The sequence below is a fragment of the Pollachius pollachius genome (genome assembly GCF_949987615.1).
Source record: "Pollachius pollachius genome assembly, chromosome: 13".
NCBI classification, from domain to species: domain Eukaryota; kingdom Metazoa; phylum Chordata; class Actinopteri; order Gadiformes; family Gadidae; genus Pollachius; species Pollachius pollachius.
This window is the reverse complement of record NC_136946.1, coordinates 16,131,295-16,146,980: the sequence shown is the minus strand read 5'-3', so window position 1 is coordinate 16,146,980 and position 15,686 is coordinate 16,131,295. Positions and strand designations below refer to the sequence as shown.

The 15,686-nt window shown below is 41.1% G+C and overlaps 2 protein-coding genes across 2 annotated transcripts in view; both read left to right on the top strand.

The window, feature by feature from the left end:
• LOC307085198 (uncharacterized protein) overlaps nucleotides 1–3,717 on the top strand; it is a 44,533-nt gene extending 40,816 nt beyond the window's left edge. The window contains exon 4 of the mRNA XM_079749889.1: nucleotides 864–3,717. Coding sequence (XP_079606015.1) covers nucleotides 864–1,125 — 262 coding nt within the window. The 3' untranslated portion in view covers nucleotides 1,126–3,717. The remainder of the gene's footprint in view (nucleotides 1–863) is intronic.
• Nucleotides 3,718–7,227: 3,510 nt separating this feature from the next.
• LOC307085200 (uncharacterized protein) lies at nucleotides 7,228–14,907 on the top strand. The gene is made up of 4 exons (XM_079749893.1): nucleotides 7,228–7,358; nucleotides 8,893–11,541; nucleotides 13,103–13,220; nucleotides 13,935–14,907. Exons 2-4 carry the CDS (start codon nucleotides 9,051–9,053, stop codon nucleotides 14,194–14,196), a joined length of 2,871 nt encoding a protein of 956 aa, XP_079606019.1. The 5' UTR covers nucleotides 7,228–7,358; nucleotides 8,893–9,050; the 3' UTR covers nucleotides 14,197–14,907.
• The last annotated feature ends 779 nt before the right edge of the window (nucleotides 14,908–15,686 follow it).

Here is a 15,686-nt window from a genome sequence, read left to right as displayed (position 1 = left end):
GCCCTGACTGGCCTGAAAGTAGGGTGAAAGGAAGTAGAGTCTTGCTTCAAAATCTTGTTTTTTCCTCTCTCTTCCTCTTAACAACCCTCAAAGCATATTTACACCAACTTTAAGGCCTGTAGAACCCGTAGGGAATCTGTCACTCTATAAGACAAGCAGTCCGGTTCAACAGTGGAAACATGCCCCCAGCTACATCACTCACCTCCATTAAATCAAAGACATAAGGGTCCAGGGAACATGTATAACTAAGACATGAGAATGTTAAGGGTGTTATGTTAACCAATATCATATGGGCAACTGGGCGTGTACAAACATTTTAAAGGGAAAAGATGGTATGGCAATAAGACAGTGCATAAGGATTGGACAAGTGACCAAAACATTAATGCTGTAACTTATTTTCTCGCAATGTGTCTCAGTGACTGCCCATGGTGCATGAGGTGTCTGTGGAAAGAATCCTGCATTAACCCTGTTTGAGCAGGTCACCCAATTATCCCCCACACGTGTGTAATGAAAAAGAACCACACTTTAGGGGGCTGATTAAAACACCACATCACCACCTGGTTATTTCTAATAACTGACTTGCTGATAAACGATTGGCTACATCAATGCATGGACAATATAGAAAGTTGAAAATGTGTAAAAAAACATAACCAAGTAAAGTACTTGAGTATAGTCAGAAAGTATTTCTACTCAAGGACCAATACAACCATGTAGATAGGTCTGGTTTGTGTGCTGCTGGGTGGGGGTGGGTGCCCAGGGGTACAAGGAAGTCTTCATATGGTCATGACCCAGGCCAACCTTCACCTAAAGGTTAAAGAGCTCACATATATTAAAAAACAACTCTCCCTGTTCCATTACCCCAGCTTCCGTCTGTTTGACGAGCAGAAGGACGTGCTGATCCTGCTGTTCCTGGAGGACATTCCCATGCAGCAGCTTTCTCCGTACTACCGCATGAGGAGGCTCCTGAAGAGACAAACCTACCTGAGCTGGGCGCGAGCAGACGCACACCCAAACCTGTTCTGGGAGAAGCTCCGGCAGGCCCTGGAGACCCAGGAGCACCCAATGGGTGAGCATATACGGCTCACCGTGGAGGACGGACCCCCTGGAGAGAGACCAGACCAGTAAAAGGCTTAGAAATGCTGGGGGGATTATACTAGAGACATCCGAGGTCTGTATTTGGTGGGAAAGGGAAACATTTCCCCTTGCAAGCTTTGTTCATTTTTGTGTATTGTAAAACACATTCTTAATCTGGTTAATGGGTACATCTGGTGAGGATTTATATTTGAGGGTCAAGCAGCGAAGCTGCGAGACAACCTATTGTTTTCGTACATTTTCCTATTATTATCCTTCAATGGTAGTCTATGGCAGCCCATAGAACTTCATTGTGAAAAGATGTGAAATTTAGCACACTTATCCCTGACAGTCCCATTATCCTATGACCTAAATTTGTGGTCGCTATCTAATGATCTCTAGCGCCACCAACAGGTCACAGTTGAATATGCATTCATGTTTATAACTTTTTACCCATTCGTCCAATTTTCACAATCATTGGATTCCTTGGGCCAAGCCGAGTTCAACGCACCCTATATCGTCGTTTTGCGCCATGATGGATTTTCCGCCATCTTGGTTTATGTCAAAAACCTTGAAATGTTTTCCAATCTTCTTTAAACTTGGCACACATGATGTTCAGGCCATGCTTGACAAAAAACATTGAATGGATTTTTCAAATTCAAAACCGTTTGGCCGCTACAGCCAATCAAATTCGACCGCGAAGACGCCAAACAGGAAGTAAGCCAATTTCTCAGCAGCCCTTTGACATATCATAACCAAACTTTTCACATAGACCCATGATGTCATCATGGGGACACTCATTAAATTCGGTGACCTTTGACCTCTAGGGGGCGCTGTAATTAATGAAGATGTGTTTTAACTCCTCTCTCTTCACATGAGTATATTTCAAACCTATTTTCAATGTCTGGTGATACTGTCAGACCTCCCCACATATCTAATGAATTATTTCCCATGGCAACATCAGAATTTGCCCGCCATGTGGAAAGTTGTCAAAATCAATAGTAAATATCCACAAGACCAAAATTACGTCCAATCATCATGAAACTTGCCATATATGACCTTCAGCTTTTTCAAATTCAAGCCAATGACAGCCAATTAAAGTTGACCGCAAAGCCGCCAAACAGGAAGTAAGCATCTCTTTAACATATCATAGCCAAACTTGGTACATAGACTCATGACATCATTCTGGGGACATCCAAACAATTTGGTGAGCTTTGACCTCAGGGGGACGTCAAACAGGAACTGAGCTCATTTCTCTGCAAGGCCTTCATGTATCCAAACCAAACTTGGCTCATAGTCTTATGACCCTATTCTGATAATGCCCAAACAATTTGGTGACATTTGACCTTTAGGAGGGCGCTGCTAGCAGCAAGTCTATTCCAGCTTTTAGAAAGCAACCTCAACGTATTTTCGTTGTGATAACCATTTGCCAATATCTTTCATTGTCAGTAAAATGATATCTAATCATATGCATTTTATCATGGTCATCATATACTGTGTTATATAAAACTGATAACATATCAATCATATTAAATCATCATGTCAATCTGACATACAGCATACAATCAGAACACACATTTATTTCCAATGTTAGTTGCGCTGAACAGCGCTCATTTAAGGGTAGACACTTCACTCGTGTGGCGACAAGCGGTACTGCATGTATAATTCAACAATGACTTTATTTACCATTCCGCCCACTTACAATATAAACTGCAATTCTTACTGGATTAGATGCTTCATGAACTACCTCCAGAACAGATGCTTGTTTACATTGTGTTTCTGTTAGGGATATTGTTCAGAAAGAATACCCCTATGTATTTCTTTGATTTCTTCTGTCAGTCAGACGATAATGTGCCCTTACCACTAGGTGGGGTCATTTTCCATTTTGTAAACATTGACGTGTAGTCGCATTATGTTCTAGTCCAGGGGTTTTCAAATTGGGTGAATGTGACCCTCCCCTTAGAGTAGGTAAGGACAGCCCCCCCCCCCCCCCCCGAGTTCATGAACTATCGTTCAATGAACGCGTTCAGGCACAACACTGACCCTTTTGTCTGTGTACCAAACAATGTTATCGCTTGTTTTTTTGCATAGTTCTATAGCTTAATATTGTATCAAGGCCTAACTTAAAAGTGGAAATTATGGTGATTTTTAATTTGAGATTAAACTTGTTTTCTATTCTAAAACACAAATCAAAGACTGCAACTTTACCATCTGTAAGAGTTGAGTATTTCTAAGCCTGACTTTGCCCGTGCACATTGCTCTGTAGTGACCCCTAGAGGGCTGTCATGTATATAGCACCATTGATAAAAGTTTATATTAATCAAATGCTTTGTATAAAAATCAAGTTTTATGATGGATGATTAATAACTAAAAGATCATTTGCCGTGTTAATTTTTTTGCATGTTCATTCTTAACCTCATTTAGATGATGAATCTGAAACTGCTGTTTTCTTCAATATTAATTGTATTATAAGTAAAATTCTTGTTGACAGAAGATATTTTTTTCTATTTCTCTGGTACATTACACTAGACTTTTACACCTTAGTCATATCAATATGTCATATCATGATTATGATTATATACACATGTATACAGTGGTGTATAGTAACAAGGTAGAAATACTTCGTTACTGTACTTCAGTCTTTTTTTCGGGATTTGTACTTCACTTCAGTATTTACATTCTAGCAACTTTTACTTTTCCTCAATAAAATGTATACTTTTACTTCGATACATTTGCCCTTTGCATCATCGTTACTTGCTACAAAATAAAAGCTGAGGAAATTAGAAAAGTCATGAAGTTGGGACGTGGGAACAGCAGGTTTGGCCAATCAATGGTGGTCCTAGCTAGATCGGTAATTTGATTGACAAGTGCTCTCAACCACCACCCAATTTTGTTTATGTTTTGATTTGACCCAATAACATTAGTACTAAGGGGTGGGAGATGGGCACCTGTCCAATAGTAATTAGGGGCAAGGGAGGGCCATCAGACCTGTCACTCAAACTTGAAAGGAGATTTTGTTGTAAGGAGATTTGGTTCATGATGTATTGGTCGAGCTGGCGTTGACTGTACATAGTTCTCTGGTTTATGTTATTCAAGTTCTTGTGTGAATATTTAAAGTTGAAGTTCGACATAAATGTAAGAACATTTTATACATGAATGTTTTAAGGGTTGTTTTATTTTAGCTCATGTACTAAACATAAATTTTCTGTGGCTGTGTCCATGCATAGGCAATGCTTGTGCTGCCTGTGCATGTACAAAGTTTATATATATTGTATAAAAAAGCAGAGCCTATTAAGCAGAGCCTATTATTAACAACTACAGACCAATATCAAATCTACCTTTCATAAGTAAAAGCATTGAGAAAGCTGTCCTCCAGCAACTTCACTTCCTGGCTTCAACTGGCTGCTATCAAATCTTCCAATAAGGATATCGACCATGTAATACTTTTGGAAAAACTGCGGAGCCACAGGCAGGGGCCTGGGGACATCCGAGGTGGTGTACCGCCTGCTGATGCCTGGGCCAGGCACCCGGGGGCGTGTGGTGGTGCTGCACCGGGACGGACTCTCGCCGTACCGCCCCCTCGCCCCAGTTGTTGCTGGGGAGGGAGGCGGAACTCCCCGCGGTTCCCCGGGCGGCTCCCCTGACGGGGCCGTTGGCCCTGCAGTTGCCACTCCTGGGGGATCCAGCTGCCTAACCGGCGGCGCTGGGCCCCTGATCACTTGGAGGACTATGTGTCGGGTAATGGGGTCGTCGGGGACGACTGACCCCTCAGGTGGGAGCTGTGTGGCGACCACTGGCGTGGACGCCTCTTCCGGGTTTGCGCAGGGCATCCTGGGAACTCGTTGGTTGCCTGTTGTATAAAGGCCCTTCTGGGTCCTTTGTATTTGTTAGGATAAGTGGGGTTAATGGGTTGGGGTTGTTCATTGTTGGTTTGTAGTTTTGTGTTGTTCTGTTATCATGTGTTCATCATTGTCGCCACCGTCATTGAGAGTGTCATGTTTGTTTGTTGGGTGCGCTGTGTTCTATGGATAATGTTGTTCTTCAATAAAGGTAGTCTGTGTCGAGCGGTGTATGGGGCGCAGAACTATGGTTAACTTACTCTGTGTACTTCTTGGCCGCCGCTACAATATCATATTATACTTACGCCTTGTTCACACTACATGTGTCCGTCGACGGATGACCAAAGTCGTCTGATGTATAGGGGAATAGTCTTTGTAGACGCATACTGCAGCCAATCAAATCGCTTCCTGATACAAAGCTGATGGATATAAATACAGAAGATGACACAACAGGTGACTAAAAACAATCCTACCATTCCACATTTCTTTAAAAAAATATAATGGCCAGAATTTTCCTGCTTCTTCCTGCTTATTATTGCAAAATGAACCCAGTAGGTGCGTGGCGTGCATAACCACGATTTGATTGGCTGACGGATCCGCCGCTTCCTGAAAAGTTGAACATTTCTCAACTTTTTGACGCAGGCCACGGAGCCGAATGAACGGATGGACCCACAATGCATTTTACGAGCGCCCCATGCAGAGTCACTGAGATCCGTCGACGGACGGAGGTAATGTGAATGAGCCCTTAGGGTTGATGCTACAGCTATTTAAAGACATATTCTCCTATTAAATCCCATTGTAAGTTTAGTTACACACAAACCCAGGTTTATCTGAAGCAAAGTCAAATACTACACATAAGGGTAAAACAGGACTTAGGCTCCTGGTTATTCTGTGTTTTTGTCCACCATGTGTCTGTTTGTCGTGCCTCTGACACCTCTGACCTGTACATCCTGCCGTCTTCTGTTTCCCGCCTTTTTTCTTGCTCATCTGTTCACCTGTTCACCTCAGCCTATTCATACCCTGTATTGTTGATGCCCCCTTGTCAGATTGTTTTATGATGTTTCTTAGCTCACCTAGTTAGTTCTTTCTGTCCTGTGTCTGCCTGTCTCCCTACTTGTCTGCCTGCTTTTGGATTTAACCACAGTTTTGACAATTTACCGTCCTCTGGACTAAAACCCTAATGCCAACCCGGCTATTCTATTACTTTGTTTCGTTTTTGTTGCTGTTTATGACAACAGCAACATTTTTGTTCTTGCGTTTCCTCCTGAAAAACGGGTCGATTTCTGTTATTGTTTGAGCTGAAGCCTTGCTCTACTTCAAATACATCTTTGGAACTATACTCTGCTTTTGAGTTCAGATTTTGCACACACCGGACATATATGTATGTTGCCTGCTTAGACCCAACCTAACACCCAGTTCAACCCTGCATGAAACCCATGTTGGTCATTGGCATGGGGCCATTATCGAACCCGTGGATATTCCCATACAAGGATGATGACGTTATTGTGTTGAAACCTGACCGTGTCACTGATATCATTTTATTTAGAAAAAAAAGTTTCAGTTCCCTTTAGAGAATTCCCCTTTTCTTACTTCATTTGACTACTTCCTTTTCCTTCATCCTTGTTAACCTTATAGACCACACACAAGACCATTTCCAACCAGCTTTAATCAATAACACATTATTTTGATTCGGCAGACGCATCAGGAAAGAGACCAGATTGAGGAACATTTGTTTTTGTTGAATTTGGATATTATAATTCTTTTCCTACAGTTTTTGGTTTTATTTCCTGTTTTTGTTAACAGCAACATTTTGTTCTTGCTTTTCCTCCTGAGAAACAGGGGTCAATTTTTGTTATTGTTTGAGCTGAAGCCTTGCTCTACTTCAAATACATCTTTGGAACTTTACTCTGCTTTTGGGTTCAGATTTCACACACACCTGACATTTATGTATGCTGCCTACTTAGACCCAACCTAACAACAAGGTTCAATCCTGCATGAAACCTATGTTGGTCATTGGCATGGGGCCATTATCAAACCCGTGGATATTCCCATACAAGGCCTGTTTTTATGTTATGTTTAATATTAATACATAAAATGTCCATAACAAAACAACAAATTAGAATAAACAGATGAATCTTCAATAATTTAAGTCAATATGTTTAAACTTCAAGGATGATGACGTTATTGTGTTGAAACCTGGTTGCATATAAACAGTGTCATTTATGGTATTTTATAAAAAACAAAAAGTGTCATTTCCCTTTCGAAAATTCCCCTTTTCTTACTTCATTGGACTCCTTCCTCTTGCCAAACAAAGACCATTTCTAACCAGCTTTTATCAATAACACATTATTTTGATTCGCTAGACACATCAGGAAAGAGAGCAGATCAAGGAACATTTGTTTTTGTGGAATTTGGAATTATTATTTTTTAATAATATAAATATGTGCAGTAAGTATTTAACTTTATTGAACCCACTTCTTTCACTACAATACAGCTAAAACACAAGTACATTATCTTTCTGCAAAAAGGAAAGTAACATATTACCATTTCAAGAATGTGTTTATTTTTGCTTTTAATGTTAGTTTGTGATGAAAATGCTTTTTTTTTCATCGTTTTAATCAACAATATAAGAAACCTTTGGAGAGGAGAGAGCAAACCAGTTATCGATCATTTAGGAGCTACTTTCAAAATCATAGAATGTAGAATTTAGTTGATCTCTAAAAGCTTGGTTGTGCAACACGTCATGTTATGGAATCGTGCCAATATTAATTTCAGGCTTGGATTGTTCTCAGCCTCACCTGAATGTCCCTTGGGATAAATTATGCCATCTAACTGCCTGAATAAATATATCAAGTAGGCATGGTAGCTGACTAAATATATGTGTAGAAGGTAAGGAAGGCCTATTAACTGATGCTTTCTCGATTTGTCCTCCGATGTGGTTGAGTGCTCTGGTTCAGGATACTCTGCATGCAAAGCAGCGAGCTGAATCAATGGGACACAAGGCATTATTACTCAGAGAAATCTTATTTTATTCAGATGCCTTCAGCATATTTACAGTTTGTTCAAGGGGCAGACCACGACCCGGAAGTGAAAAGTCTATCCATGTTATCTGTTATCTTCAGGGATAACAGATAAGAGTGAAGCAAAACAGACGCGTACTCAGAAAAGCGGCACAGATTGTTAATAGTGAGAATGATACTTAGATTACATAAAATAACACAACTCCAACAGAGAAAGACATCTTTCGTAATAACAAGACATCTGAGTGACATACATGCAGAATGTCGGTTACAGAAGTAGAGAATGTTCTACTCGGTAAGGTATTACACGGGTCTCCTCAATGCCGTGGAATGCTCCGTTCACTCCCATGGGCCCTTCACAACTTCCGGCTGTGAATTATATTTGATAATTCACCGTTGCTAAGTGTATTTGACCGCTGCCAAGGAGAATAAAGGACTTTTTACCTCTAATGATGTCTTTGGTAGCACTCCTCAAGTAGTCCGGTAACTTGTCAACCCCAGCGTACTCGGTTGCTAAGCGACGTCAACGTCTTTGGCAGACTATTTCTCTGCTGATCAACACTACAGATTCTGGTAACAAATTGTAAAAAGACACACGGTGTGCACTGTGTTATTTTTTCATTTTGGCAAGTGGCCGTGTAATAAGTAAGGGACAATGTATAGAACGTCACCGGTCATTATCGAAAATAAGCCCCTTCAGGGCGAAGCAAGACACCTCCGCGTCGGTGTCCGGTTTGCCCTGTCGGCACTAACTATAACAATAACTGGGACTAAATGTAAGCAACCCGACAGGAGCAACAGGTACATCACCTCCTCATGTTCAAATTAGTTTAAGGCCAGCAATGCTTAGCCTGAAATAAAAAGGGTTTCTCCTTCATCAGGATGCTATGCTTCAATTCCAGTGTTTTGATAGCAGATTGTAATGGCCGCTGTCTGTGTATCTTTGTGTGTCTGTTTGACAGTCTTTTAGGTTTGGCGGATTTAACCTGAGGGATTCCTCGGACGGAAATAAATGAATGAACAAAACCAAAGATCCACTTGCTAGGACTGGAGATCTTTTGTTGTTGTTGATCATTGTATTGGAAATTACCAACATCAACAAACTGCTTTGTGTGTTGGAATGAAAACGAAAATTGCGATGCCGTTAAGGGGAATCAGTTTTTGTTCATTTGGAATATTATATCTATTTTTAAACAGTTTTGTTTTTCCAACAGCTAGTTATGCGCTGAAGGACTGCACGGTCACACAGAACACACAGGTCATCTGTCGGAAGAACAGTTTTAAAGTATTTCCAAAGGACATTCCAGCAAGAGTCACAAGTATAGACCTGTCTGGAAACAACATTTCTACACTAAATAAAACAGGTTTGGAAAATGTACCAAATCTGTTGCGCTTAGACCTGAGAAGCAACATGATCTCCAAGATTGAATCTGGCACTTTTGTTGTTCAACTCTCTCTTGAGGTGTTAATTTTAAAGAACAATACGCTTTGTAAGCTACAGGAGGGTATGTTTGACGGCTTAGTCAATCTCAAAGAATTGCATCTGACTTCCAATCAGATCCAAACAGTAGCACCGGCCTCTTTCGAGTCTCTGAGCAAGCTTAGGATTTTGGATCTAGGCCATAACAAACTGCGCCACTTATCAAACATCTTACAACATACACCACATTTACAAACCCTGTACATTCCAGCAAACAACATTTCCACTTTTCATTCTTTGGAGCTGTCAAATAAGTCTACTGAACTCGTTGCACTTGATTTGTCTCAGAATGAGCTTATATACTTTAGGCTCACTGCAGGTATCTTTCCCAAACTCAAAACGTTGAACCTTAAGGATGGTATAAAGAGTGGTATCGTCTGGGAGGTGAAGGACACATCGTACCTCAGAAGCGTGCATACACTAGATATCAGTGGGGTTCGCTCCTCATTACATGGACTGCAGGAAGTAATAGAGACATTTGACTCCTCCTCACTGATTTATCTGAGGTTAAACCATATAAATAACAACCTGTCGGCTCTCATCAATGTTTCCTGCAAAATCCTAAAGCTGAGCACTTTTGAAATCCGAAATAACGGCATCAAAGTTATGACATCAGACATGCTGCACTTGTGTACTTATCTGAAAATATTGGACTTGGGAATGAATGAGATAACTAACATCTCTGACAATGCGTTTCAATCTCTTAGGCAGCTTGACATTTTAAACATGAAGGATAACTGTCTCACATCGATCCCCTATGCTGTAAGGAAAACTCAAATCACAAAACTGGATCTCAGCCACAATAACATCAATGTTCTTGGCTGCGATGATTTTGCCAATATGACCCGTCTCAGAGTTCTCCATCTACACAATAATCCTCTCTTGGCCCTCCAGGATTGTATTTTCAAAGATTTGGTCAATTTAAATGAATTATTGTTGCAAAACAGCAGCATTGAATTAAACGGCGCCTTCAAAAAAAACATGCCAAATCTTAAAACTCTTTCTTTGATAAACAATGAACTCACTGATCTAGTTCATGGAGAATTTAGAGCTCTGAATTCCCTCCAGACCTTGTCATTAAAAGAGAATAAATTGCAACAACTTAAAGATGGGACCTTTTTTGGACTGTCCAGTCTTACACATCTTGATCTCGAATCAAATAAAATAAATGAAATTTCAAACGGTACTTTTGGTGACCTGAAAGCTTTAAAGACATTGAATTTGCGGAGCAATTGCATTAAATATGCATCGGTAGAGCCTATTCTGTATCCACCATTTGCTGAGCTTTCAAAACTAGATACATTGTATATTTCAGATCAGCTCAGATCTCATAGGCGGCCCAACTTCCCTCAAAACTTTCTGCAAGGCCTTACAAATCTCTCAACACTCTATATGAAAAGTAACAATATTAAATCTGTGCACCCAAACACCTTCAACTATACTCCTAATTTGAATGTGCTTTATTTGTCGGACAATTTTTTAACAGACATTCCCGACAATTTGTTTTCCTCAATTCAAAAACTAAAAACTCTTTACATTTCAATGACAAACCTGAGGTCTCTAGATTTTCTGCTCCATGCTAACCTCACAGAGCTGGAGGTGTTGCATGCGTCGTATAATACCTTTTCTGTGATTAGAGAGCCAGTGATAATGTCTCTGTCAGCACTTACTTACCTGAATATCCAGGGTAATGGCTTCACCTGTAACTGTGACAATGCATGGTTCCTCCAATGGGTAATCAACAACAAGCAAACACAACTTTTTGATGCGTACAACTTTGAATGCAGCTACCCTCCAAACCTTAAAGGTAGAAAACTGTTGCAGATTGACGTCCGTTCTTGTACAGTAGACACAGACTTCATCTGTTATATTTCAACGGCATGCGCGGTCATCATGACCTTAGCAGTCTCCTTCACCCACCATTTCCTGCAATGGCATCTGGTCTACGCGTACTACCTCATGCTGGCGTTCCTCTACAACTCGAAGAACAAGGACAAGCGTGATCATGAGTACGACGCCTTCGTCTCCTACAACGCAAACGACGAGGGCTGGGTGCTGGGGGAGCTGCTGCCCAAGCTGGAGGACGAGCAGGGCTGGAGACTGTGTCTGCACCACCGAGACTTCCAGCCAGGTGAGGAGCTCTACCCTGAACATCCTCTGCACCTCCATTTGCATACATGCTAGCCTACACTTTTTCATATATCGTTCATGCCAGTCGATATGCTATTAGATGATCATAAACATGATAGGATTTTTTCCTGACTCAGAATGAGCCTTCGGTTGGTGACTTCTATAAGCATGTTTGGTCCGTGTACATTAAAGGCAATGGGAGTCGGTGTTACGTTATGTAACAGAAAACAATACATTTTCATCTTGTTTATGACCATTTGATGAGCAAATGGTCAATCAACCAAATCAACAAAACTGATCAAATTAAAAATGGTATTACAATATAGGAAGGACCAGGGAATCGCATTGGTGGTTGACTGGTCGATCGACTGGTCCTTCATTTCTAAAGGCACAAATAAAAAGATAACTCTAAACACAAATAAACCCTAACCCAACCCTACCCATCCCTCCTTCCACCCTCTCTTCCTCCAGTTCATCATCCTTAAATTCTTTCCCCTCTGCATGTCAAGTATCCATTTTTTAAAAAATATTTATTTTCAATCTTGGCTTTGAATCAATAAATCTTGGCTTTGAATCTTGTCTAATGCCCACTGATTATATCCTTCCTGTTCTGCATGTCAAATATAAATAATCTAATGTGGCACTAAACAGGGCGTTCAATTGCAACAGATTAAGTTTGAATGTGCACAACGCACAGATTATTGAATTAAGATTGAGCCTTTCTGACATGGTGTATTTGGACCTGGGGCGTAGGAATGACTTTAACATTGGGGGGGGACACATATCGGAAACCTGACGGATCGGTTAATGGTTTGAACAGAAATATGTCATAAATTAACTACACTGCAAAAATTCACAAATATATTTTATTCTACTAAAAAGTTACATTTGTAAATGTAAAAGAAAACACTTTTTGAATGGCTGTAATGAACTGATGAATATCAAATCAATTCTTTAATTGCAGGCTCAATCATCCAGTTTTTTAGAATAAGAAGCTCTGACAAGACGATCTATTGTGCTTTAAAAAAATTCAAATATTTTTCTCCTTGCGGTATATTTTTTGGGAGGGACAAATGCGCCTGTGTCCGATATTGGAGGAGACACGTCCTCCATTCACCCCGGTTATAATGCCCTTGATTTAAACAAATTGTATAATTGGTATAGTTCCTTACAGGAGCAGTTTCAAAAGAAAGATAATCATGCAGAACGGTGCGTTTCCCTTTCCTTTGATTAATTTGTTTCAACCAATCATGTTTCTTGAGGTGGGGATCTGTAGGCTAGTATCTGACCAACACAAACTCGGTACAATATCTTACCCATAACGTTAGAGGAAGCATGGCGTAACTCACCCATCACAGTTGTAGGTTTCTGGCCCAGGCTCTGTGCCGTCTCACCCAAGAAGCTCTGCTATAACAGTCAGATTGCTGGACCTGAGATGACTGACTAGCCAAATGGTCTTAGGCAACTAAGATCAGTTTGGCTAGTGAGAGAGTGGACCCAGAGAAAGTACAGTGGACTTAAAATATTATTCTAATGTATTTTCACTGACCGATGCTTTTCAGGTAAACCCATCATGGAAAACATTACAGACGCCATCTACGGCAGCCGGAAGACCATCTGTGTGGTCAGTCGCGATTACCTGGAGAGTGAATGGTGCTCCAGAGAGATCCAGGTTGCTAGGTAAGAACCCAGAGTTCACATGCATGACCAGAATATGGTTGTTCATTAAATCAGGTTCACATGTGTACTTGTGGTCATATTGTACGACCCTCATACATCTTCCCTCAAACTGTAAAGTGCAACGGACCAAAGCCTTAATTAAAAATTTGTGTCGGCACATCTTGCAGACGTGCTATAACGCTCTAACCAATGACCCAGAAGTTTGCAACCAGCAAACCTAGTTGATGTATATAACCTTCTTAATGAATAGCTGCTATAGGTATATGTGTCTCAGTGACTGCCCATGGTGCATTAGGTGTCAGTGGAAAGAATCCTGCGTTTACCCTGTTTGAGCAGGTCACCCAATTAGCCACCACACGTGTGTAATGAAAAAGAACCACACTTTAGGGGGCTGAACGATTAAAACACCACATCACCACGTGGTTATTTTCTCATAACTGGCAATGGGAAACTGAAAAGTGTAAAAAATGTAGCAAGTTAAAAATGTGTAAAAAAACATAATCAAGTAAAGCACTTGAGTATAGTCAGAAAGTATTTCTACTCAAGGACCAATACAACCATGTAGATAGGTGTGGTTTGTGTGCTGCTGGGTGGGGGTGGGTGCCCAGGGGTACAAGGAAGTCTTCATATGGTCATGACCCAGGCCAACCTTCACCTAAAGGTTAAAGAGCTCACATATATTAAAAAACAACTCTCCCTGTTCCATTACCCCAGCTTCCGTCTGTTTGACGAGCAGAAGGACGTGCTGATCCTGGTGTTCCTGGAGGACATTCCCATGCAGCAGCTTTCTCCATACTACCGCATGAGGAGGCTCCTGAAGAGACAAACCTACCTGAGCTGGGCGCGAGCAGACGCACACCCAAACCTGTTCTGGGAGAAGCTCCGGCAGGCCCTGGAGACCCAGGAGCACCCAATGGGTGAGCATATACGGCTCACCGTGGAGGACGGACCCCCTGGAGAGAGACCAGAACAGTAAAAGGCTTAGAAATGCTGGGGGGATTATACTAGAGATACCCGAGGTCTGTATTTGGAGGGAAAGGGAAACATTTCCCATAGCCAACGTTGTTCATTTTTGTGTATTGTAAAACACCTTCTTAATCTGGTTAATGGGTACATCTGGTGTGGATTTGTATTTGTATTCACTGCCGACATTGGTGTAAACGTTGTCTAATGTGTTCCAATTTTTGCGGTTGCGTTTATCAACTTCTGATGAAATCTGGGGAGAACTGACCTGAGGTTTGTCCCTAAGTTCCTTAGGGGACAAACGTTCCCTAAGTGTATGGAAAGGCCACCATTTCAAGATATGTTTCAGATCGGGTTTGCAAAAAACACTTGTGACACTTGTATCTGTGTACTAAACAACTTCATTGCTTGTTTTTCTGCGTAGCTCTATAGCTTATGATTGTATTAAGGCCTAACTTAAAGGGGAAACTATGGTCATTGTTAATTTGAAATTATTATTTTTTTCTATTCTAAAACACAAATCAAAGACTGCAACATTACCATCTGTAAGAGTTGAGTATTTCTAAGCCTGACTTTGCCCGTGCACATTGCTCTGTAGTGACCCCTAGAGGGCTGTCATGTATATAGCACCATTGATAAAAGTTTATATTAATCAAATGGTTTGTATAAAAATCAAGTTTTATGATGGATGATTAATAACTAAAAGATCATTTTCAGTTTTGCATGTTCAATATTAACCTAATTTAGAAGTTGATTCTGAAACTGCTGTTCAATATTAGTTGTATTATAAATAAAAAAATTGTTCACAGAAGATACTTTGGTCAATATCACTGTTATACTGCACTAGACCTTTACATCTTAATCATATCATTATGTCCTATGTCATGATTACACATGTATACAGTGTATACAGTGTATATATAGTAACTAAGTAGAAATACTGGGGTACTGTACTGCAGATGACACGCAAATCTATGTAATAATAATAATAATAATAATAATTTCAATTCATATAGCACTTTCCTCATGCTCAAAGCACTTTACAGAGGAGCACAACAATAAACAAACAAAAGGAAATGTAAAGTTGATTGGGCTTGGGTTGGTGGGTGATCTAGGGGTAGGCGGAGGAGAAGAGATGGGTCTTGAGGTGGGACTGGAAGATGGTGAGGGACTCGGAGTCACAGATATGTTGGGGGAGGGTGTTCCAGAGCCTGGGAGCTGCCCTGGAGAAGACTCTGTCACCAAGGCTGCAGAGTTTTGATGTGTGGGTGGAGAGGAGACCGGCTGAGGAGGATCTGAGGGCCCGGGGGGGTTGATAGAGGGAGAGAAGGTCAGAGAGATATGGGGGGGCCAAATGGTGGAGGGCTTTGTAGGTGAGGACCAGGAGTTTGTAGTGTATCCGGTGTGAGATGGGGAGCCAGGGGAGTCTTTTGAGGGCTGGGGTGGTAGGGTGCCAGTTTTGATGGTGGGGCGGATGTGGGGTTCAAGGGAGAGGGTGCAATC

Coding starts and splice junctions, on each gene's coding strand:
- LOC307085200 (XM_079749893.1), top strand. CDS start 9,051: ATGAAAACGAAAATTGCGATGCCGTTAAGGGGAATCAGTTTTTGTTCA. Junction 11,542..13,102: donor CCACCGAGACTTCCAGCCAG/GTGAGGAGCTCT, acceptor GATGCTTTTCAG/GTAAACCCATCATGGAAAAC. Junction 13,221..13,934: donor AGAGAGATCCAGGTTGCTAG/GTAAGAACCCAG, acceptor CCATTACCCCAG/CTTCCGTCTGTTTGACGAGC.